This window comes from Haemorhous mexicanus, chromosome 31 (genome assembly GCF_027477595.1).
Source record: "Haemorhous mexicanus isolate bHaeMex1 chromosome 31, bHaeMex1.pri, whole genome shotgun sequence".
NCBI lineage: Eukaryota > Metazoa > Chordata > Aves > Passeriformes > Fringillidae > Haemorhous > Haemorhous mexicanus.
The window spans coordinates 2,041,300-2,066,416 of NC_082371.1; the positions used below are offsets into that span (position 1 = coordinate 2,041,300).

Below are 25,117 nucleotides of genomic sequence, written 5' to 3' on the forward strand. Positions count from 1 at the left end.
CAAAGCAGCAGCAGGAAGCAGAATATTTATACATTTATTTATAATGAAAGTATGGTTCTAATTATTTACAACACGTGGGAAAGCTGACGTTTGTACAGGTGAGGCAGCCCTGGCTGCAGCAGTGACCCAGCTTCTCAAAACCACAGCTCCTGCCCCAAAAGCTGCCCAGTCCCCATATCACTGCTCCATGCAAGAGTTCTGTCTGCACCAGCCCACCCCACTCAGCCCCCCAGTGCAGTTTGTGTCCAAAAACAACAGTCCAAAACCTCATTCCCAGGTTCTGCACATGAGGCAGGAGCTGCTGCCCTTTGGGAAACCACCATGGAAACCTTCTGGCTCTGGTGGAATCCAGTGAGGGAGGGAGGAGATGGGGCTGAGCCTCTGGAAAAGGAATTCCTGCTGAGTTGGAGTCCTGGGGTGACTGGAAACAGTTCAGCACTAGGGCTACAGTGCCAAGTCCACCTGGAGCAAAACGGACCTATCCAAAAACCTGAGCATCCCCCAGCCCAACATCTGGCCAGAACGAGAACTTGTGGGATTGGTAAAATCACATTTCAAAAATAAAACCCAGCTGAGTTACAGGAGATGTCTGTCTGAAATAAAACCAAGAGTTTTCCAAATGTGATGCTCAAGTTTTTCATGACTGCTGGATGTTGTTCCTTCCCTCTGGTGAAAGTCCAAAACTGAGGCTGAGTCACCAGTAGATCAAAGCAGGAGCACTCCAAAAATGCAAACGCAGAGTGAAGTCAGTGTCACTGACTCTTCCCTTTAAATCATCTGGGAGAAACTGAAAATATGGCCCAAGAGGCTTCCCTGGTTCCTCTTTACAGCACTCCCTTGCACAAGGGACTAGGCCAGTCAGGATGCTACTCCAAACACTCCTTTTTAAAATTGACAAATACACTGCCAGAAATGAGCATTTTAAAAAACAACGGAGCCCTTCCAAGGGGAAATTGGCTTCTGCAAATGTAAAAACAACGCCTCTCTGCCAAGTTCATTCTGGAATATACATGCATTATTGCTAGAGGGGAAAAACCAGATGAATGAAAACTCTTGTGCAGTTTTTTTTTATGGTGCCATCCAGAAAGGCATCTGTTGTTTAGCTCGTTGTTGTGAGGATGGGTACTGGTACCCCAAACTCCAGCCCTGTGAAAAAGTACTTGCGTTTTTATGGCCACCGTGCTCCTCCTCTTCATCTGAAGAATCTCCAGCATAGGCCACTAATCCAAAGCCCTTCTCTGCAGTTTTCATCTTCTTGGCTTGATGATCTAGGAGGGGAAAACAAAACAAGCCCCCCCAGCCCGCCCCACCAAGAAGGAAAAAAATAAAAATAAAACAAATAAAAAGAGATAAAACGCCCCAAAACGAGTTAATAATAATAAAAAAAAGATGTTAATTGTAAATTGTTAGTTGGACACCATTTTGAGGTCACAAGGCCAATGGTCATCCAAGGTCGAAGGCCACAGGAAACAGCAGCAGCAACAGCCATGTGATCCATCAGAACCATGTAAGAGAACAGAGAAACAAGAAAGAAACACACAGAAAAGGTAAAGTTAGCAAATGGCTCTCAGGGAGGGCAATTTCACCCTTAAAGAGATCAACAAAGAAAAGTAGAAATTTTGCTCAAAAGGAAGCTAACAGGAGAGCAATGTCTGGGAGCAGGACTGCAGAAGAACTAAGGTTAACCAGGCTGTGTGATGTCCCTGCAGAGCTCAACCACTGCAAGCCTGACAAGTTCCAACCCTTTTTGCTGAGGGACAGGAAAGATGAAATCCTGGCAGAACTTGTGCAGGCTGCAGCCAGAAATGTGTGTGTGAATCCCCAGCTGAGCAGAATTCCTCAGTGCCTCTGAGGCAGCTGCTCACAATGGAAAGGCACAAAACAACCCCAACAAATTCTGTGCTGCCTGATGGGCCAGATATACCTGTGTTCAGTCCCTCCTTTTATTAAACTCCATTCTGTGCTGCCTGATGGGCCAAATCTGCCTGTCTTTAGTCCCTCACTTAATCAAACTCCCCTCATTTCATAATTAAAGCTTTAAGCAACCTGTGTAACAATGCAAGGCCACAAAACAATCCCACCACGTTCTGTGCTGCCTGATGGGTCAAATCTCCCTGTCTTGAGTCCCTAACTTAATTAACCTCCATTCTGTGCTGCCTGATGGGTCAAAACTCCCTATCTTTAGTCCCTCATTTTATTAAACTCCCCTCATTTCATAGAGATATTTATTACAGCTTTGAGAAGCATCCTGTGTGTGTAACAATGCACAGGCACAAAACAACCCCACCATGTTCTGTGCTGCCTGATGGGCCAAATCTCCCTGTCTTGAGTCCCTCACTTCCTAATTTCATAATTAAAGCTTTGAGAAGCAACCTGTGTGTGTAACCATGCAAGGCCACAAAACAATCCCACCAAGTTCTGTGCTGCCTGATGGGCCAGATCTCCCTGTCTTGAGTCCCTCACTTAATTAAACTCCTCTCATTTCACACAGATATTAATTAAAGCTTGGAGAAGCAACCTGTATGTGTATCAGTGCAAAGGCACAAAACAATCCCACCACGTTCTGTGCTGCCTGATGGGCCAAATCTCCCTGTCTTGAGCCCCTCACTTAATCAAACTCCCCTCATTTCATACAGATATTAATTAAAGGTTTGAGAAGCATACTCTGTGTGTAACAATGTAAAGGCACAAAACAACCCCACCATGTTCTGTGCTGCCTGACGGGCCAAATCTCCCTGTCTTGAGCCCCTCACTTAATCAAACTCCCCTCATTTCATACAGATATTAATTAAAGCTTGGAGAAGCATCCTGTGGGTATGGCCACAGCAAGCACCAGTGATTTTAGAGCAGTGCAACATCACCTGCCTTGCACTTCAACACAGAACAGCCAAAAAAAACCCCACCAGTTCAGGCAAGTGTTAAAACCAGCACCGTTTGGGAGAGGAGACTGGACTCAGGAGGGTGCTGGGAGAGGAAAGTGGGCTCAGAAGGGTGTTGGGAGAGGAAAGTGGGCTCAGAAGGGTGTTGGGAGAGGAAAGTGGGCTCAGAAGGGTGATGGGAGAGGAAAGTGGGCTCAGAAGGGTGTTGGGAGAGGAAAGTGGGCTCAGAAGGGTGTTTGGGAGAGGAAAGTGGGCTCAGAAGGGTGTGTGAGCCACTGCACTCACCATGGTTGCCTGGCACAGACCCCACACCTTTCCTTTCTTCCGATTCCGATTTCATTCCAGTGACAGGAAAAGCTGGCGGAGGCATCAACTGCCTGTTTAAAACAAGATGTTTTCTTTTTTACAGCAAGCTAAGAGTCAAAAGTAATAAAAATTAAATTCCTAACTCAGACCTTGGGCTGAGGAGTTGAGTTTTTAATTCCCTGACTTGTGCAGTGACTGTGCTGGGGGACTGGAGGGACTGGCAGCCCCTGCCTGGAGCTCTGCAAGGCCTGTCCTCTCCCAGGAGTCTTACTGGGACAGGAATGGGATGGAGGGAGGGATGGAGGGAGGGATGGATGGGGGATGGATGGAGGGATGGATGGATGGATGGGGGATGGGGAATGGATGGATGGAGGGAGGGATGGATGGATGGAGGGAGGGATGGATGGATGGAGGGAGGGATGGAGGGATGGAGGGATGGAGGGATGGATGGATGGATGGATGGATGGATGGATGGATGGATGGAGGGAGGGAGGGATGGAGGGATGGATGGAGGGATGGGGGATGGATGGATGGAGGGATGGATGGAGGGATGGATGGAGGGATGAGGGAGGGAGGGATGGATGAGGGATGGATGGATGGATGGATGGATGAGGGATGGATGGATGGATGGATGAGGGAGGGAGGGATGGATGAGGGATGGATGGATTTGGATGGACAGATGGAGGGATGGAAGATGGATGCATGGGTGGATGATTAGAGGGGTAAGGAACTGGCTGGATGGCCATGTCCAACCACAGCTCAATGTCCACGATGAAACCAGTGACAAGTGGTGGCCCTCGAGGGTCTGTGCTGGGGCCAGCACAATGCAATGTGTGACAGTGACAAAACACCAGATCCACACAGAGACTCAGGCAGGAGTGCAAACGAAGCCATTTTCATTCTGCAGCATCCAAAGGCCCCTTAAAAAACCCAACCCAAAACAAACCCACCCACAACCAATCCATCCCCAAACCACAGAAGAAAACACAAAGCAATCTCTGAGGCAAGCTTTGCAGCAGAAGCAGGAGCTGGCCCTGGTTCCTCACTCACCTGTCCCTCTCTCTCTCCTTTCCTGAGGAACTCGCTGCCTTCGCCGCGGCTCCCTCGATTTCGCTCTGACTGGAGAAGCCTGTACCTAAATTAGTCATATGAATGGGTCCATGCTATGAGCAGAAAAACACACGGCATTAGCAAACCTACCACTACAACAAAAGCTACAGCTCCTTAATGATACTGTTAGGAAACCCAACCTTGCAGAAGGAATCTCTAAGCACCACTGCTACACAAAATGCTTCCTTCCTAAAAATATCTCAGGGCAGCTTTCTCCTAAAAATATCTGAGTGGTGGGAAACAGGTCTGGAGAACTCCTCACCACCTTCTCCACCCTGGCAGCAGCTCAGGACAATAAAGAGCTGCTCCCTTCATGGATCTCCTCAGCCAGCTCATTCTGAACACTGCACACATGTCACAGGAATCTGCTTGAGATTCTCAGATTAGCTCTGACACACAGGCAGTTCCTTATTGCCTCTGGGCAAAGCTTTTATGAAGTGCTCTGCCTCTGGCAGGGGTGTAGCATCACAGAAACATTTACAGACACTCCCTTTGCTCACATGCAAATGGCAAGAACTCCAAATTATTGTTCTTAAAATCATCTAACTACCTACAAATTATTTTTCTTAAAATCATCTAACTACCTAAAAATTATTTTTCTTAAAGTCATCTAACTACCTAAATAAATAAGCTTTTAAACTAAGGGTTCTTGAAATCCTCTCAAGTGCAACCTGCAAGGTAAATGGGAAAAACTAGAAGTTATTACATCTCCCTCCCTCAAAAAGCCCACCTGAAGACCCCAAAAATTCTAATAAAGCCCCAAATAATTTCTCTTTAAGCCAAGCAGTCCCACACTCTTGTCGTGTCTGTGACCTGGATGCAGCACTCATCTTTGGGAAGGGCTGAGGGTGTGGGAGTTCATCCACTAATGAGTTAATGAGTTAATTAAGAGCAGTGCATCCACTCAGAGACACCCAAGTGCTTTGGGAGGAGCCCTGCCCTCTGCCCAAGGCCCTGCACAACTGCTCCAACAACCTGGGCTAGCAACACCCCAACTCTGCCTGCTGAGGGGAGGAAAATTGCTGATTTTATTCCACCTGGTATCCCAGCAGTCCTGACTCTCTCTCATCAGGCAGCTCCTCGGTGAAGCGTCTCTTTTGGCCCTGGGGATGGGGCTGCACCTGGGGCTGGCTACCAGTTGGCATGCTGGTTTTTACTGGGGCAGCAGGAAGGAAAGGAGCACTCAGAGGACTCTGCTGGGCACAAATTGGAGAGAAAACACAAAAAAAATTGATAATGTGCATGTAAAGTATTAATTCAATGCAGTAAGGAGCAGAACACACAAATGGTTTCTCTAGATTTAACAGCACTGAGAGGAAAATTCACAACTGAGAAGGTGAAACAAGATTTCCCTTAGAGAATGCTCCCACCTCACACTGATCCCCAGCTGAAATTAAAACTCAGGCACCTGCAGAGGAGCATCACAGAGCGGGATGATGCTCTCAGACACTGAACTGACCCCCAGCCCCTCAAAGTGTCCTTGCTGTTGAGAGGAGTGGTTTATGATATGAATATAGAATAGGAAAAATAGGAATAGAATGGGAAGGGCAGAATATGAAAAAGGGAATGGGGAAAAAAGGGAATGGGGAAGAACAGGGAGTGGGGGAAAAACAGGGAATGGGGGAAAAAACAGGGAATGGGGGAAAAAACAGGGAATGGGGGAAAAAACAGGGAATGGGGGAAAAAACAGGGAATGGGGGAAAAACAGGGAGTGGGGGAAAAACAGGGAGTGGGGAAAAAACAGGGAGTGGGGGAAAAAACAGGGAGTGGGGGAAAAAACAGGGAGTGGGGGAAAAACAGGGAATGGGAGGGAGAAACAGGGAATGGGGGGAAAAACAGGGAATGGGGGGAAAAACAGGGAGTGGGGGGAAAAACAGGGAGTGGGGGAAAAAAGGGAATGGGGGAAAACAGGGAATGGGGGGAAAAAGGGAATGGGGGGAAAAAGGGAATGGGGGAAAACAGAAAGGGGGAAAAACACAATGGGAAAAACCAGAGTGGGGAAAAATAGAATGGGGGAAAAATAGAATGGAGGAAACAGAAGGGGAAAAAACAGAACCTGAAGAATGCAGAAGGAAGCTGCCAACATGACAATTTAGTTGCCTCCAAGCACGGATCAGCTAAACAATAACAAAAACCCCAACCACCCTCCCAAAAAACCCCAACACAACCCAACCCACAAAAAAGAGCAAAACCAAAGCCCTGAAGAAGAACTACAAAGTCTTTCCCCCTTATGAAGGAACCTGCAGAGCAGAGAGTGGCCCCGGGCAGTACCTGGCCGGTGCTGGCTGCAGGCTGCACCTGAGGGATGGGGTACTGCGTGGGCACGGGGGGCACGGCCGTGGGCAGCGCTGGCAGGACTCCAGGAGCCAGGGGCACGGCGGGGGGGACAATCCCTGGCACCCCGTAGGGAGGCTGGACAGGCTGCTGAGGAGGGGGAACCACGGGGTACCCGGCCTGGTACCCGTTGGAGGGGTAATAGGAGGGCTGGGAGGGCACGCTGTTGATGGTGGCCGGCTGGGTGAAACCTGGAGAGGGAGAAAGGACAAAAGGACAGCTCAGGTCTGCCCCCAGAGCAGCCAGGGGGATCCCAAACAAGTCTCCAGGGAGGATTTTACCTGCCAGGGGAACCGCGGTGGTTATCTGGTTGACAAACCGGGAGTACTCGGCGTGCACCTGCAGAGAGCCCCAAGGTCAGACAAGAACATGGAAACAGTGACATTTATGACAGCCAAGGAATTCCCCGTGGTTGGAATCGCTGCTGCAGCCCGGAGCGCTGCGGGGACGCCGCCGGCAGAGCACGCCCAGCACAGCACAGCACAGCACAGCCAGCACAGCACAGCACAGCACAGCACGGCCAGCACAGCCAGCACAGCACAGCACGGCCAGCACAGCACAGCACAGCACAGCACAGCACAGCACGGCCAGCACAGCACAGCACAGCACAGCCAGCACAGCACAGCACAGCACAGCACAGCACAGCACAGCACAGCCAGCACAGCACAGCACAGCACAGCACGGCCAGCACAGCACAGCACAGCACAGCACAGCACGGCCAGCACAGCACAGCACAGCACAGCACGGCCAGCACAGCCAGCACAGCACAGCACGGCAGCACCCGGGACTGCGCCCGCAGAGCCCGGAGCCCACCTGGGCACAGCGGGGAACCAGGCACGGGCACGAACCGCGCTGCAGAGAGCGCAAGGCAATCACCTCCTTATTAATCACCTCAGTGTTAATCACCTCCCTATTAACCACCTCATTGTTAATCACCTCATTGTTAATCACTTCCTTATTAACCACCTCATTATTAATCACTTCCTTATTAATCACCTCCTTATTAATCACTTCCCTATTAATCACCTCATTATTAACCACCTCATTGTTAATCACCTCATTGTTAATCACCTCATTGTTAATCACTTCCCTATTAACCACCTCCTTATTAACCACCTCATTATTAATCACCTCCTTATTAACCACCTCATTATTAACCATCTCATTATTAATCACCTCCCTATTAACCACCTCATTGTTAATCACCTCCTTATTAATCACCTCATTATTAATCACTTCCTTATTAATCACCTCATTATTAATCACTTCCTTATTAACCACCTCATTATTAATCACTCCCCTATTAATCACCTCAATATCATTAATCACTTCCTAATTAATCACCTCATTATTAATCACTTCCCTATTAACCACCTCATTATTAATCACTTCCCTATTAATCACCTCATTATTAATCACTTCCCTATTAACCACCTCAATAGCATTAATCACTTCCCTATTAACCACCTCATTATTAATCACTTCCATATTAACCACCTCATTATTAATCACTTCCCTATCAATCACCTCAATATCATTAATCACTTCCCTATTAACCACCTCAATATTATTAATCACTTCCCTATCAATCACCTCATTATTAATCACTTCCATATTAATCACCTCAATGGCATGAATCACCTCAATATTATTAATCACTTCCCTGTTGATCACCTCAATATTATTAATCACTTCCCTATCAATCACCTCAATGTCATTAATCACTTCCCTATCAATCACCTCAATATTATTAATCACTTCCATATTAACCACCTCAATATTATTAATCACCTCAATATTATTAATCACTTCCCTGTTGATCACCTCAATATTATTAATCACTTCCCTATCAATCACCTCAATATCATTAATCACTTCCCTATCAACCACCTCAATATTATTAATCACTTCCCCATTAACCACCTCAATATCATTAATCACTTCCATATTAATCACCTCAATATTATTAATCACCTCAATATTATTAATCACTTCCCTATTAACCACCTCAATATTATTAATCACTTCCATATGATCAATTACTTCAATATTATCAATTACTTCAATATTAATGACTTCAATATTATTAATTGCTTCAATATGAATCACTTCAATATTAACCACTTCAATATTATTAATGACTTCAATATTAAGGACTTCAATATTATTAATGACTTTAATATTAACCACTTCAATATTAACCACTTCAATATTAACTATTCAATATTAGCTACTTCAATATTAACTACTTCAATATTACTAATCACTTCAGTATTAATCACTTCAATATTACTAATCACTTCAGTATTAATCACTTCAGTATTATTAATGACTTCAGTATTATTAACCACTTCAATATAATTAACCACTTCAATATTAATCACCTCAATATTATTAATCACTTCAATATTAATCACCTCAATATTATTAGCCCCTTAATATTAATCACTTCAATATCATTCACTTCAATATTATTAATCACCTCAATATTAATGACTTCAATATTAACCACTTCGATATTATTAATCAGTTCAATATTAACCACTTCAGTATTAACCACTTCAGGATTATTAATCACTTCAGTATTAATCACTTCAATATTATTAATGACTTCAATAGAGCCTCAGACAATAAAAAAGCTCCCAACTATTTCTCAAAAGAGATTTATACTCCAATATTTGATTTTTCTTTGATTTACACTCCAATATTTTATTACTCTTTGATTTATACTCCAATATTTTATTACTCTTTGATTTATACTCCAATATTTTATTACTCTTTGATTCATACTCCAATATTTTATTACTCTTTGATTTACACTCCAATATTTTATTACTCTTTGATTCATACTCCAATATTTTATTACTCTTTGATTTATCCTCCAATATTTTATTACTCTTTGATTTACACTCCAATATTTTATTACTCTTTGATTTACACTCCAATATTTGATTATTCTTTGATTTATCCTCCAATATTTTATTACTCTTTGGTTTATCCTCCAATATTTTATTACTCTTTGATTTACACTCCAATATTTTATTACTCTTTGATTTACACTCCAATATTTTATTACTCTTTAACTGAAAGATTCTCCAGGGTTTTATTTCCATTCCTAGAAGAGAAGACTGACCATCTTGAGGAGAAATTGCACATTTTCTGTGTCTGTGAAAGATTTCTCTGGAATTTGTTTGCCACACCAAGCACTTGATCTTTCCTACAGCAGCTCTGCCATCTTTAATCCCAAAACTTTGCATTTTTTTCTCTCTAAAATTCCAATATTCTCAGCACCTTCCTGAGAAATATTTATTTCAAGAATCACACAGCAAGCTTGGAAGGAGACAGGTCAGACACAGGAATTGCTGGAAACTCTTGGAATTCTTTCAGAGCTACAAAAAGCTCTGAAATCTCATTTTTGGAAGAGTTACTCACTGTTTGCAAGAGGTTCTCACACAGCTTTTTAGCAGCTGCCAAACCTTCTGGCTTTGGGTGACTGAAAAAAATAAATAAAACAAAATAAATTTATAAGAACAAAGTTTTCTGCAAATTTGGGAGCTCCTTATTCTCAAAAATTTAATTTAATTTGAATTAAATCAGAGCAAATGAGGAATTCCCCACAGTGATTGAAGATTGAGTAACATTCCTGGGATTTTTTAGGAGATTTTTTAAAATGGATTTTTTAAAAACTGATTTTTATGGGATTTTTTAAAAATGTATTATTATGGGATTTTTAAAAAACGGATTTTAAAGGGTTTTTTTAAAATGGATTTTAATGAGATTTTTTTTTTAATGGATTTTAATAGAATTTTTTTTAAATGGATTTTTATTGTGATTTTTTAAAAATGGATTTTTTTAAAGGGATTTTTTTAAAATTTATTTTAATGGGATTTTTAAAATGGATTTTTTTGAATGGATTTTTAATGGGATTTTTTAGAATGGATTTTTATGGGATTTTTTTTAAACAGATTTTTTCAATGGGATTTTTAAAAAATTATTTTTATGGGATTTTTTAAAAATTGGTATTTTTAAGAGAATTTTTTTTTAATTGATATTTTTAATGGGATTTTTTAAAATGGATTTTTTATTGGGATTTTTGAAAATGGATTTTTATGGGACTTTTTAGAATAGATTTTAATGGGATTTTTTAAATTGATTTTTTTGAATGGATTTTTAATGGGATTTTTTTAAATTGATTTTTTAATGGGAGTTTTTTAAAATGGATTTTTATGAGATTATTTAAATGGATGTTTCATGAGTTTTTTTTAAAATAGATTTTTTATGGGATTTTTTAAATGGATTTTTAATGGGATTTTTTAAAATTGCTTTTTTATGAGATTTTTTTAAATGGATTTTTATGGGTTTTTTTAAATGGATTTTTAATGGGATTTTTTAAAATTGCTTTTTTATGAGATTTTTTTAAATAGATTTTTTTAATGGGATTTTTCTAAAATGGATTTTTATAGGATTTTTAATGGGATTTTTTAGAATGGATTTTTATGGGATTTTTTTAAATTGATTTTTTTGAATGAATTTTTTTAAATGGATTTTTAATGCGATTTTTTAAATATGGATTTTTAAATGGGATTTCTAAAAAAATGTATTACTACGGGATTTTTGAATATGGATTTTTATGGGATTTTTTAAAATGGATTTTTAATGGGATTTTTTTTTGATATTTTTAATGGAATTTTTTAAAATGGATTTTTTAAAGGGATTTTTTTTTTAATTGATTTCTTTGGGATTTTTTAAATATCGATTTTTTAATGGGATTTTTAAAAATTTTTTATGGGATTTTTTTTTTAAATATGGATTTTTTTAAATGGGATTTTTTTAAAAAAGGATTTTAAAAGGGATTTTTTAATGGATTTTTTTGTGGGATTTTAAAAAAATTGATAATTTTAATGGGATCTTTTAAAATGGATTTTAAATGGGATTTTTTAAAATGGATTTATATGGGATTTTTAATGGAATTTATTAAGTAGATGAGTTTTTTATTGGGATTTTTAAGAAATTAATTTTTATAGGGTTTTTAAATGGATTTTTAATGGGATTTTTAAAAATGGATTTTTTTAAATGGGAATTTTTTTTATGGCTTTTTAATGGGATTTTTTAAAATTGGTATTTTTAATTGGATTTTTTTTTTAATGGATTTTTTAAAATTGATTTTTATGGGATTTTTAAAATGGGATTTTTTTGGTAGGATTTTTTAAAATTGATTTTTAATGTGATTTTTTAAAATGTTTTTTTGATGGGATTTTTCTAAAACTGATTTTTGATGGGATTTTTCTAAAATTGATTTTTATGGGATTTTCAATGAGATTTTTTTATTAAATGGGATTTTTAAAAAATTGATTTTAATGGGATTTTTAATGAGATTTTTTTAAATGGGATTTTTAAAAAATTGATTTGTATGGGATTTTCTATGGGATTTTTTAAAATAGATTTTTTAATGGGATTTTTTTTAAATAGATATTTTAATGGGATTTTTTTAAAATGGGATTTTTTAAAATAGATTTTTTAATGGGATTTTTTAAAAATGGGATTTTTTAAAATAGATTTTTTAATGGGATTTTTTTAAAATGGGATTTTTTTAAATAGATTTTTTAATGGGATTTTTTTTAAATGGGATTTTTTTAAATAGATTTTTTAATGGGATTTTTTTAAAATGGGATTTTTTAAAATAATTTTTTTAATGAGATTTTTTTTTAAATGGGATTTTTTTAGTGGGATTTTTTGGAATGGATTTTTCTAATGGGATTTTTTAATGGGATTTTTTTTAAATGGGATTTTTTTTTAAATGGGATTTTTTTAGTGGGATTTTTTCCAATGGATTTTTCTAATGGGATTTTTTAATGGGATTTTTTATTCAGAATGGATTTGAAGGAGATGTTTTTGGAACTGCCCCTACCTGATGTAGATGTACATGGGCTCAAAGGCCTCTCTGCCCGAGGCTGGCTCGATGCAGCCCGAGCCTTTCCCTCTCAGGAACACTTTGGCACCAGTTTCAATCTGGATGTGCTGCAAGTAGGAGCAGCCAGGCCCTTCCACCTTCTCCTTCACGTTAAAGGTGGGAACTGCATGCTCCAGCCCAACAAACAACTTGTCCTGGACATAATGCAGCTGCAAATCAACAGCAAATATTTCAGTATTTCACTTCCTTTCCTTCATTTTAACTTAGACATTTCACTGAGGGCAGAGAGTGTCAGATGGCACAGTGAGCCCTGGGCTGTTCTGGAGCTAGGGCTGCTCTCTCCATCCCCTTTTTTTAGGAGGTCACTGTCACCTGAGCCTAAATCTCCAGACTCAGCCTTGTCAGTCCTCCAGATTTCACAGCACAAGGTGGGGGGATTTTTTGGGGTGGTTTGTGCTCACAGGGGTCTCGGGATGAGGGAAGAGATGAGAATCCTGACTCCACGTTCAGAAGGTCTGAGTTCTTATTTTATGATATAAATTATATTAAAAACTACTAAAAGGATAGAAGAAAGGATTTCATCAGAAGGCTGGCTGAGAATAGAAAAAGAATGAATAACAAAGGTTGGTCTGTGACTGAGACAGTCTGGACAGCTGGACTGGGATTGGCCATTAATTAGAAACAATTACATGACACCAATCAATTAATTGGCCATTAATTAAAAACAATTACATGAGACTCAGGTCACTGTCACCTGAGCCTAAATCTCCAGACTCAGCCTTGTCAGTCCTCCAGATTTCACAGCACAAGGTGGGGGGATTTTCTGGGGTGGTTTGTGCTGGTGATCACAGGGAAGAGATGAGAATCCTGACTCCACGTTCAGAAGGTTTGAGTTCTTATTTTATGATCTATATTATATTAAAAACTGTACTAAAAGGACAGAAGAAAGGATTTCATCAGAAGGCTGGCTGAGAATAGAAAAAGAATGAATAACAAAGGTTTGTCTGTGACTGAGACAGTCTGGACAGCTGGACTTGAGCCCTGGGCTGTTCTGGAGCTAGGGCTGCTCTCTCCATCCCTTTTTTTAGGAGGTCACTGTCACCTGAGCCTAAATCTCCAGACTCAGCCTTGTCAGTCCTCCAGATTTCACAGCACAAGGTGGGGGGATTTTCTGGGGTGGTTTGTGCTGGTGATCACAGGGAAGAGATGAGAATCCTGACTCCACGTTCAGAAGGTTTGATTTCTTATTTTATGATCTATATTATATTAAAAACTGTACTAAAAGGACAGAAGAAAGGATTTCATCAGAAGGCTGGCTGAGAATTAAAAAGAATGAATAACAAAGGTTTGTCTGTGACTGAGACAGTCTGGACAGCTGGGCTGGGATTGGCCATTAATTAAAAACAATTACATGAGACCAATCCCAGATTGCTGTTGCATCCCACAGCAGCAAATAATCATTGTTTACACTTTGTTCCTGAGGCCTCTCAGCTTCTCAGGAGGAAAAATCCTAAGGAAAGGAGGATTTTTCATAAAACATGTCAGTGACAGTGGTTTTTTCACCTTTTGTTTCGTGATTTTAATTATTTTTTAATAAATAGCACAGGACATGTCTGCTTTGTAAAAGGCAAATCTGGTAAGGAGTGATACTCCAGAAAATTCACTCAGCCTGAGTGGAGGTTGATACTCAAGAAAATTCTAGAATGGAGGTTGATACTCAGTAAAATTCACTCAGCCCTGACTGGAATGGAGGTTTGATACTCACTAAAATTCTGGAATGGAGGTTGATACTCACTAAAATTCACTCAGCCCTGACTGGAATGGAGGCTGATACTCAAGAAAAGAAAATTCACCCAGCCTGACTGAAATGGAGGTTGAAACTCTAGAAAATTCTGGAGTGGAGGTTGATACTCACTAAAATTCTGGAGTGGAGGTTGATACTCACTAAAATTCTGGAATGAAGGTTGATACTCACTAAAATTCTGGAATGGAGGTTGATACTCACTAAAATTCTGGAGTGGAGGTTGACACTCACTAAAATTCACTCACCCCTGACTGGAATGGAGGTTGATACTCACTAAAATTCTGGAATGGAGGTTGACACTCACTAAAATTCACTCACCCCTGACTGGAATGGAGGTTTCTGGCCCACAGCTGGAGTTATCTGAGTGATGGGGGCTGGCTGGTGATACACAGTGACTGTGGCCCCGTTGAAGGTGGGGCTGGAGCCCGTGGCTGCCTTCACCACCCCGTTGGTGATGATCTCTTTGATTCTGTTCACAGCTCCTGGTTCAGAAAACACAACATTCATTTGAATTCAGCAAACTGGGACATGACAGGGTTGTTTTGCACAATCTTCCAGTTTGCATCCTTGTGTGGGATCAGAGAGGATGCCCAGGGATCCTGGAGCTGTGCCAGGGAGGTTTAGGGGGGTGTCAGGGAAAGGTTCTTCCCCTGAGGCTCCCCAGGGCTGCCAGAGCTCCAGGAGGGGTTGCACAGTGCTCCCAGGGTGGGATTTTGGGGTGTCACTGCAGGGCTTGGACTGGGGGATCCCTGGGGCCCCTCCCAGCTCAGGTATTCAGTGAAGTATCAGAAATTCTTCTCCATGTCCATCCTGATCAAGCTTGGACCAATATTTTAAGGCAAGGTCAGGGAGGAACAACCCCATAGATCTCAGTATCAGTGTTTGAATGGAGTCTGTTATCACCAGCAAGGTGTTTATAACTCAAACCCAACCCTTTATCACCACCAGGGAGAGAAAAACCAGAATATTTTGTACTCACTGTCAACCAACTCCCGTGTCTGACCCTGAACATGAAGATACAAAGGGCGATCTCTGGAAAGAAAAAGCAAATATTCAATTAAACTCACAGACAACACAATAAGAATGGACCCAACCTAATTATATTACAGCCATTGCATGCAGAAAGACTTCCATAAAAATCTGAAATGCCCTCCAGATAACAGAACACAGATTCCCTGAGTATCACAGTGCTCAGGAAGAAAAGCTCTGCACTGAAAAAATGATTCAGGAAAGTTACAGCACTGAAAAATTTAATTAGCTGCCCATAAATGGGTCACTAAATTTGTATTTCTTGGGAAGTTGCAGTGTTCTGTGGGGAGTGTGATCTGTCAGGGTCGTGGTTGGGGTGGTTATTTCAGCCCAGGAGCATCAGAAAGGCAAATTTATTGGAGATCCAACCAAACAGAACCCCCAGCACTTTTGTCACCTCAGGAGAAAAGCAGCAGAAGCACCAAGAAATGAAATACAAACCCAGGTCCCACTTTGGCTTTCTCTTCTGCAGTCATGAACCTCCCTCGAGTGGACACAGCTGCTCCACTCAGACGGCTGATCTGCAAGAAATGCACAAAAGCCAGTGAAACACCTGCCAGGGACAAACAAGGCACACACAGAGGGTCAAAATATAAACAATGGTCTGTAAAAAACCCCCAGAAATCATTAATGAGGTGCTGAGAGGCTGATGAAGTCAAAGCTGATGCCTTGTGGAGGCTGATTTAGAACAGAGTTAATTAATAAAGCAGGGGTTTATTAAAAGGGCTCAGGAGACCAACCTTGAGCAGCACCAGAGCCCAGGCAGGGTGTGGAAGGCCAGGGTTACACCCAAGATGAACCAAAATGGTCCCAAAAATGGATAACTGCTCCTGGGGTCTCACGCTGTTCTAAGTTTTGTCTATTAGCATATTGGAGTTAATTGTTTAATTACAGCTCCAGCCCATGTTTCTGGTTCCTCTCTCCAGCCCATGTCCCTGGTTTCCTCTCCCCAGCCCATGTCTCTGGTTCCTCTCTCCAGCCCATGTTTTTGGTTTCCTCTCTCCAGCCCATGTCTCTGTTTCCTCTCCCCAGCCCATGTCCCTGGTCTCCTCTCCCCAGCCCATGTCCCTGGTTTCCTCTCCCCAGCCCATGTCTCTGGTTCCTCTCTCCAGCCCATGTCTCTGGTTCCTCTCTCCAGCCCATGTCCCTGGTTTCCTCTCTCCAGCCCATGTCTCTGGTTTCCTCTCTCCAGCCCATGTTTTAGGTTTCCTCTCTCCAGCCCATGTCCCTGGTTTCCTCTCTCCAGCCCATGTCTCTGGTTCCTCTCTCCAGCCCATGTCCCTGGTTTCCTCTCTCCAGCCCATGTCTCTGGTTTCCTCTCTCCAGCCCATGTCTCTGGGTTCCTCTCTCCAGCCCATGTCTCTGTTTCCTCTCCCCAGCCCATGTCCCTGGTCTCCTCTCCCCAGCCCATGTCCCTGGTTTCCTCTCCCCAGCCCATGTCTCTGGTTCCTCTCTCCAGCCCATGTCTCTGGTTCCTCTCTCCAGCCCATGTCCCTGGTTTCCTCTCTCCAGCCCATGTCTCTGGTTTCCTCTCTCCAGCCCATGTTTTAGGTTTCCTCTCTCCAGCCCATGTCCCTGGTTTCCTCTCTCCAGCCCATGTCTCTGGTTTCTCTCTCCAGCCCATGTCCCTGGTCTCCTCTCTCCAGCCCATGTCTCTGGTTCCTCTCTCCAGCCCATGTCTCTGGTTCCTCTCTCCAGCCCATGTCCCTGGTTTCCTCTCTCCAGCCCATGTCTCTGGTTTCCTCTCTCCAGCCCATGTCTCTGGTTCCTCTCTCCAGCCCATGTTTTAGGTTTCCTCTCTCCAGCCCATGTCTCTGGTTTCCTCTCTCCAGCCCATGTTTTAGGTTTCCTCTCTCCAGCCCATGTCTCTGGTTTCCTCTCTCCAGCCCATGTTTTAGGTTTCCTCTCTCCAGCCCATGTCTCTGGTTCCTCTCTCCAGCCCATGTCCCTGGTTCCTCTCCCCAGCCCATGTCTCTGGTTCCTCTCCCCAGCCCATGTCTCTGGTTCCTCTCCCCAGCCCATGTTTCTGTTTCCTCTCCCCAGCCCATGTCTCTGGTTTTTCTCTCCAGCCCATGTTTTTGGTTTCCTCTCCTCAGCCCCTGTCTCTGGGTTCCTCTCTCCAGCCCATGTCTCTGGTTCCTCTCCCCAGCCCATGTTTCTGGTTTCCTCTCCCCAGCCCATGTCTCTGGTTCCTCTCTCCAGCCCATGTCTCTGGTTCCTCTCTCCAGCCCATGTCTCTGGTTCCTCTCTCCAGCCCATGTTTCTGGTTTCCTCTCTCCAGCCCATGTTTCTGGTTCCTCTCTCCAGCCCATGTTTCTGTTTCCTCTCCCCAGCCCATGTCTGGTTCCTCTCCCCAGCCCATGTCTCTGTTTCCTCTCCCCAGCCCATGTTTCTGTTTCCTCTCTCCAGCCCATGTCTCTGGTTCCTCTCTCCAGCCCATGTTTCTGTTTCCTCTCTCCAGCCCATGTCTCTGGTTCCTCTCTCCAGCCCATGTCTCTGGTTCCTCTCTCCAGCCCATGTCTCTGGTTCCTGTCCCCAGCCCATGTTTCTGGTTCCTCTCTCCAGCCCATGTCTCTGGTTCCTCTCTCCAGCCCACGCTGTTTGTGCCCCTGGGCTGAGATTTGGATCACTGGTGGTCCCAGCTGGAGCAGGAATTGTTCTGTCTCCCTGCTCTGTGCACAGAGCTCACCATGCCCTGATGTGAACCCAGCCCCACACACTAAAGAGCACAGAGTCTGAAAACCACAGAACCCAAACCCTGAGGCACCAGTACAACAACTGACTGACCCAACCAACAAACCCCTGGAGAAAACACGAGGCTCCTAGAAAGAACCAACCCTGAGCAGAGTTCACTGCCAGCTCCTTTCCCCTCATCTGCTCAGGAACAAGGGCACAGGTGCCCAGGGTTACCTGAGCCCAGAGAACAAGGGCACAGGTGCCCAGGGCTACCTGAGCCCAGAGAACAAGGGCAAAGGTGCCCAGGGTTACCTGAGCCCAGAGAACAAGGGCAAAGGTGCCCAGGGTTACCTGAGCCCAGAGAACAAGGGCACAGGTGCCCAGGGTTACCTGAGCCCAGAGAACAAGGGCAAAGGTGCCCAGGGCTACCTGAGCCCAGAGAACAAGGGCAAAGGTGCCCAGGGTTACCTGAGCCCAGAGAACAAGGGCAAAGGTGGCCAGGGCTACCTGAGCCCAGAGAACAAGGGCAAAGGTGCCCAGGGTTACCTGAGCCCAGAGAACAAGGGCAAAGGTGCCCAGGGTTACCTGAGCCCAGAGAACAAGGGCAAAGGTGCCCAGGGTTACCTGAGCCCAGAGAACAAAGGCAAAGGTGCCCAGGGTTACCTGAGCCCAGAGAACAAGGGCAAAGGTGCCCAGGGTTACCTGAGCCCAGAGAACAAGGGCAAAGGTGCCCAGGGCTACCTGAGCCCAGAGAACAAGGGCAAAGGTGCCCAGGGTTACCTGAGCCCAGAGAACAAGGGCAAAGGTGCCCAGGGTTACCTGAGCCCAGAGAACAAGGGCAAAGGTGCCCAGGGTTACCTGAGCCCAGAGAACAAGGGCAAAGGTGCCCAGGGTTACCTGAGCCCAGAGAACAAGGGCAAAGGTGCCCAGGGTTACCTGAGCCCAGAGAACACAGGCAAAGGTGCCCAGGGTTACCTGAGCCCAGAGAACAAGGGCAAAGGTGCCCAGGGTTACCTGAGCCCAGAGAACAAGGGCAAAGGTGCCCAGGGTTACCTGAGCCCAGAGAACACAGGCAAAGGTGCCCAGGGTTACCTGAGCCCAGAGAACAAGGGCAAAGGTGCCCAGGGTTACCTGAGCACAGAGAACAAGGGCAAAGGTGCCCAGGGTTACCTGAGCCCAGAGAACACGGGCAAAGGTGCCCAGGGCTACCTGAGCACAGAGAACACGGGCAAAGGTGCCCAGGGTTACCTGAGCCCAGAGAACAAGGGTAAAGGTGCCCAGGGTTACCTGAGCCCAGAGAACAAGGGCAAAGGTGCCCAGGGTTACCTGAGCACAGAGAACACGGGCAAAGGTGCCCAGGGTTACCTGAGCCCAGAGAACAAGGGCAAAGGTGCCCAGGGTTACCTGAGCCCAGAGAACAAGGGCAAAGGTGCCCAGGGCTACCTGAGCACAGAGAACAAGAGCAAAGGTGCCCAGGGTTACCTGAGCCCAGAGAATATGGGCAAAGGTGCCCAGGGCTACCTGAGCCCAGAGCTCCCTGCCAAGGCAGCAGAGCTGCTGGGCTGAGGCAGTTTGGGGGTCCCTGAGGAAGGGAGGAAATGATGAACCTGAATACATGCTCTTAGAAGGCTCAACTATTATTATATTATACCACAATCTATTATATTAATTGTATTATCTATTATAGATATTATATCATATTATTTATACTACATCATATCACACTATATATTATATTATATGTTATAAATTATATGATATATTAATCACATATTATATTATACCAAATTACATATTATATTATAGTACAGTATATTATATATTATAAATAATATGATAGATATTATACAAATTGTACATTATATTAATTACGTATTATATCACATTATATATTATAGTACAGTACTTTATATGTTATAAATTATATATATTATATTAATTACATATTATATTACATTATATGCTATATTATGCTATGCTAGGTTATATTATATTACATTATATATTATATTATGACATACACCATATTATACCATTAGAATAGAATAGAATATGGTAGAATAGAATATTATACTATATTATATTATATATTAATATATACATATAATAATATATTACATATAATAAAATATACAGATAATAAATTATAAATGGAATAGAATAGAATATGGTAGAATAGAATATTATACTATATTATGTTATACATTATAATATACATATAATAAAATATAATATTACATATAATAAAGTATAATATAATATACAGATAATATAATGGAATGGAATAGAATACAGTATGGCAGAACATGGTAGAATATTATATTATAGTATATTTATAATATAAATATAATATTCTGACATGTATAATTATATTATAATAATTAATATAATATAATTATAACATAATATAAAATTATAGTAGAAAATAAATATAAATAAATATAAGATAATTATAATGTAAATATAAAATAATTATAATACAATAAAATACAATATAATTCTACCATATATATTCTACCATGTATAATATTAATATAATATTCTACCATGTTCTACCATATTCTTTTCTATTAATATTCTATTTATATTATACTTATATTTCTATTCTATTTATATTACATTATATTTGTATTCTATTCTAGTATATTCAATTCTATTATGCTGTTATATTATATTACATTATTTATTATGCCATATTGTACCATATGATGTGATATATTATACATTGTATTAGATTACATTATATATTATATTATATATTATATATTATATATTATACCATATTATATTATATTATATTATATTATATTATATTATATTATATTATATTATGTTATATTATGTTATATTATGTTATATTATGTTATATTATGTTATATTATGTTATATTATGTTATATTATGTTATATTATGTTATATTATGTTATATTATGTTATATTATGTTATATTATGTTATATTATGTTATATTATGTTATATTATGTTATATTATATTATACCCTATTATATTATACCTTATTATATTATATTAGACCCTATTATATTAGACCCTATCATATTCTGCTATACTAAGAATAAAGAAAGGATACAGACAGAAGGCTAAAGGATCATAATGAACAACTCCTGCCTCTCCTCAGAGTCTGACACATCTGGCTGTGATTGGTCATTAAATCAAAACAACTCCCATGTTGGATAAACACTCTCCAACCACATCCCAAAACACAGGAGAGAGAACTGAGATCAATATTGTTTCATTGTTTTCCTCTGAGGCCTCTCAGCTTGCCAGGAGAGAAACCCAGGGCCAAGGGGTTTGTCAGAACACAGCACGGCGGCCCTGGGGGCGTGGGACCTACCTCATCCTGGGTCTGGCCCCTGGTCAGCAGGTTCCTGCACGTCAGGGGCACATCGTTGATCTCCACCTCTGCCACCACCAGGTCATCCTTGCTTTTACTCGTGGCTGGACCTTTCCCCAGAGCCTGCAGCTTCAGAGAGAAGCAGTTGCAAAAGTGGAAAAGAAGCACAAACAAACTCCAGGGGTGAAGATCCTTGTTCACCCCTTGCAGTGGTGGAAGGCAAACTCTTTACAGAATGCACATTGAAAAAATCTTTACTGATTGCAAAATCTTTGCAGATTGCACACTGAAAAAATCTTTATAGATTGCCCAGGAAAGCACATTGGAGTTACTGCTGGATCTGCCCAAAAAATCCAGATTAAAACTGGATTTATCTTCAGCACATATTAATTTAAGAACATCCTTCTTGTTCACCCCTTCCAGCTGTGGAAGGCAAAATCTTGAGAGAGATTAGTGGAAAGCACCTTGAAATAACTGCTCTATCTGCCTCCTCTCAGCCCAAATAAACACACTGGGTTTATCCTCACACATTAATAGAATAATGCTAATTATTTAAAGATTTATCTTCAGCATATATAAATAATGTCCTTCTTGTTCCCCTCTTTCAGTTGTTGAAGGCAAAATCTTTGCAGATTGCACACTGAAAAAATCTTTACAGATTGCACAGGAAAGCACATTGGAGTTACTGCTGGATCTGCCCAAAAAATCCAGATTAAAACTGGATTTATCTTCAGCACATATTAATTTAAGAACATCCTTCTTGTTCACCCCTTCCAGCTGTGGAAGGCAAAATCTTGAGAGAGATTAGTGGAAAGCACCTTGAAATAACTGCTCTATCTGCCTCCTCTCAGCCCAAATAAACACACTGGGTTTATCCTCACACATTAATAGAATAATGCTAATTATTTAAAGATTTATCTTCAGCATATATAAATAATGTCCTTCTTGTTCCCCTCTTTCAGTTGTTGAAGGCAAAATCTTTGCAGATTGCACACTGAAAAAATCTTTACAGATTGCACAGGAAAGCACATTGGAGTTACAGCTGGATCTGCTCAAATAAATCCAGATTAAAACTGGATTTATCTTCAGCACATATTCACAGAATAACATCCTTCTTGTTCACCCCTTCCAGCTGTGGAAGGCAATAGAAGTGATTTAAGAAGAATTTGGGACAATTTCCTACTTTTTTCTTATTTGTGAGTAAATCCTGTGGTAAAATGAGCACTCTAAAAAGGCTCCAGGGGTATTTCAGCCCCAGAAGTGACAGAGAAGTAATTTAAGGAGAATTTAGCTGCCCCTGGATCCCTGGAAGTGCCCAAGACCAGGGCTGGGATGGTGGAAGGTGTCCCTGCCATGGCACTGGATGAGTTTTTGGGTCCATTTCAACCCAAACCATTCCAAGGTTCTGTGAGCACATTGCCCAAAAATCCCCTTGCACCTAAACTGGGGGGGTGAGGAGCTGGAACTCCTGAGCTCCCCAGTCTGAACCTCCTGAGCTCCCCAGTCTGAACCTCCTGAGCTCCCCAGTCTGAACCTCCTGGGCTCCCCAGTCTGAACCTCCTGAGCTCCCCAATCTGAACCTCCTGAGCTCCCCAATCTTTGGATGTTTGGGATTAAATCCATGAAAACATTTCCCAGCCCAGCTGGGGCTGCCCCTGGATCCCTGGCAGTGCCCAAGGAGCCACCTGGGCCAGTGGAAGGTGTCCTTGCCCATGGCAGGGATGGGACAAGATGTGCTCTAAGGTCTCTTCCAACCCAAACCATGGTCCCATGAAACCTGACACAGCTTCTAAACCTGGCTCTAGCACAGGCAGAAGAGCAAGACAAGGCTGTGAGTGGGACTGGAAAAGCAGCTTTAAGTTACACTTGCTTTAGAATAGAAAACTCAGAGATTATTTCAGAGGAACACACCAGTCCAACTGCCTGAGCTCATCAGGGTCAAGCAAGCTCGGGGCAGGGCTCAGCAAAAGCTGAATAAGCTGGTTAGGACTTGGATCTACAGCTCATACTGGTAAGTTTTTCAGGCACAAAAATCATTTGGTCCCATATTTGAAAGCAGCTGTTTCACACAGCAGTTTTTCCATCGGCTCTGCTCTCTGGAAAACACCTCAGGAAAAATCCTAGCAACTCAGAATATTCTACGGTTCTGCGGATAAAAAAAATTTTTTCGCCTCCCTACAGGGTGGATTTGGTAAAATATCACAGCGGACTGAGCTCACTGCTTTCTGTTACGCTGAAAAAAAATATTTTATGGCAGCCAATTTCCCGACTCAATGTCCGTGACACCCCCGCGCCCACCCACCTTGTCCGCCGTGCTGGGCGCCGGCTTCAGCTTCCCTTTGGCCATCAGCATCGCGTTGATCTTCGCCGCCACGGCCGCGGCCGCATCCAGCGCTCCCGAGGGCGCCGCGGAGCTCTCGGACCCGGCCACGGCGGCGCCGCCATCGCCGCCCCCACCGGGGAACGGCCGCCCGGGCAGCGGCGCCGTGCCGGGGAGGAGGAAATTAGGCGCCGGGCCGGGCTGATCCCACTTGCTGCGGCGCCTGGAAAAGACATAGGGAGCGTGAGGCGCTGCTCCGCGGGGCACCGGGGCCGCCCGAGCCGCCGCGGCCGCGCCTCACCCGCCCGCGGCCCCCGCGTCCCGCTGCGCTCCGCCGCCCGCCGACATGGCCGCCACGGCTGCCGGGCGTCACTTCCGGTCCAGCGCCCGCCGCGCGCCGCCGCTTCCGCCCGTTGCCATGGAGACGGGGCGGCCACTTCCGGCCGCTGCCATGGGGACGGACGTGGCACCGCGGGCCGGGGGTGGTGAGGGGGAAAGGAGCGCAAAGATCGCCCAGATCACCCCCGCTAGTGATTCCACGTGTGTTATCCCAAGGATTGTGCCATGTCCCCAAAATTAAGTGTAAATATGTAACTTTGCTTTGGCCCAGCTAGAGTTTGGATGCACCGTGTGCCATTTTATTTCAAGGCACTACAGAAACGGCACTACAGAAATTACAGCGTTTAAACGGAGCCCAAAGATCACCCCTCTATTATTCCCACGTGTATTATCCCAAGAATTATTCAATTTTCTCAAAATTAAGTGTAAATATGTAACTTTGTTTTGGCCCAGCTGGAGCTTGGATGCCATTTTAGCCCAAGGCAAAACAGAAATTACAGTGTCTAATGTAAAGGCATTCTCATCATTGCTTGTTAACAACAAATTGTGAAAAATGCTAATCACTTGTTTTTTAAAATTTTAGAAATTTAATAGTAATAAAATTGTTATAAAGATAGCAATATAATTGGAGTAATAAAAATCTGGACAATTAGGATTTAGGGCAAGGCAATAAAAACAAAGAGTTACAGACGGTCCAGGTACCTTTTTCTGGGCAAAATAAACCCGAAAAAGGATTCACATTAACAGAGGATTTACCCTTAAAAGCAACAGCCTGTTGCATATTCATACACCTCATCCATGATGCATCAATTCCATTCAAACACAGGATTCTGTCTGGGCAGTGTCAGCTAATTCCTCTGAATCCTGATGGCTCTTCAGGGATGAGCGAGGGGGAAAGAACTCGGTAAGAGAGCAATAAATTCTTTTTCTCTGAAAGATTTAAGGTGTCCTGTGGTTGCTATCTCGCTGCAAGTCTTCGCTTTAAAAAAAGTATCTTACATAGCATACATTATAACCTAAAACTATATTTAACACACTACTTAAGAAAATTAATAC

The 25,117-nt window shown here is 42.7% G+C and overlaps 2 protein-coding genes and 1 non-coding gene across 9 annotated transcripts; all 3 read right to left on the reverse strand.

Moving 5' to 3' along the window:
• Positions 1 to 20: 20 nt before the first annotated feature.
• KHDC4 (KH domain containing 4, pre-mRNA splicing factor) lies at positions 21 to 24,085 on the reverse strand. Of its 4 annotated transcripts, none has more exons than XM_059870802.1 (14): positions 24,024 to 24,085; positions 23,705 to 23,945; positions 21,403 to 21,525; positions 15,815 to 15,894; positions 15,324 to 15,376; positions 14,663 to 14,826; positions 12,538 to 12,749; positions 10,062 to 10,122; positions 6,911 to 6,968; positions 6,567 to 6,820; positions 5,333 to 5,491; positions 4,236 to 4,348; positions 3,165 to 3,256; positions 21 to 1,268 (listed from the first exon to the last, which is right to left on the reverse strand). In XM_059870802.1, the coding sequence occupies exons 1-14, from the start codon at positions 24,068 to 24,070 to the stop codon at positions 1,069 to 1,071; spliced, it is 1,857 nt and encodes a 618-aa protein (XP_059726785.1). In that variant the 5' UTR covers positions 24,071 to 24,085; the 3' UTR covers positions 21 to 1,068. The 4 variants fall into 4 exon arrangements, with proteins under 4 accessions (XP_059726785.1, XP_059726783.1, XP_059726782.1 ...); XM_059870800.1 differs by having other exon boundaries at positions 5,333 to 5,488; positions 21,403 to 21,531; XM_059870799.1 differs by having other exon boundaries at positions 21,403 to 21,531.
• Positions 6,975 to 10,055, reverse strand: LOC132340058 (AP2/ERF domain-containing protein PFD0985w-like). 4 transcript variants are annotated; one of them, XM_059870808.1, is made up of 3 exons: positions 8,337 to 10,055; positions 8,004 to 8,252; positions 6,975 to 7,910 (listed from the first exon to the last, which is right to left on the reverse strand). In XM_059870808.1, exons 1-3 carry the CDS (start codon positions 8,658 to 8,660, stop codon positions 6,987 to 6,989), a joined length of 1,497 nt encoding a protein of 498 aa, XP_059726791.1. In that variant the 5' UTR covers positions 8,661 to 10,055; the 3' UTR covers positions 6,975 to 6,986. The 4 variants fall into 4 exon arrangements, with proteins under 4 accessions (XP_059726791.1, XP_059726790.1, XP_059726789.1 ...); XM_059870807.1 differs by having other exon boundaries at positions 8,004 to 8,156; positions 8,223 to 10,055; XM_059870806.1 differs by having other exon boundaries at positions 8,004 to 8,063; positions 8,127 to 10,055.
• LOC132340437 (small Cajal body-specific RNA 4) lies at positions 12,827 to 12,954 on the reverse strand. The gene has a single exon (XR_009489871.1). It is a non-coding gene; the product is annotated as a small Cajal body-specific RNA 4 (non-coding RNA).
• Positions 24,086 to 25,117: the final 1,032 nt, after the last annotated feature.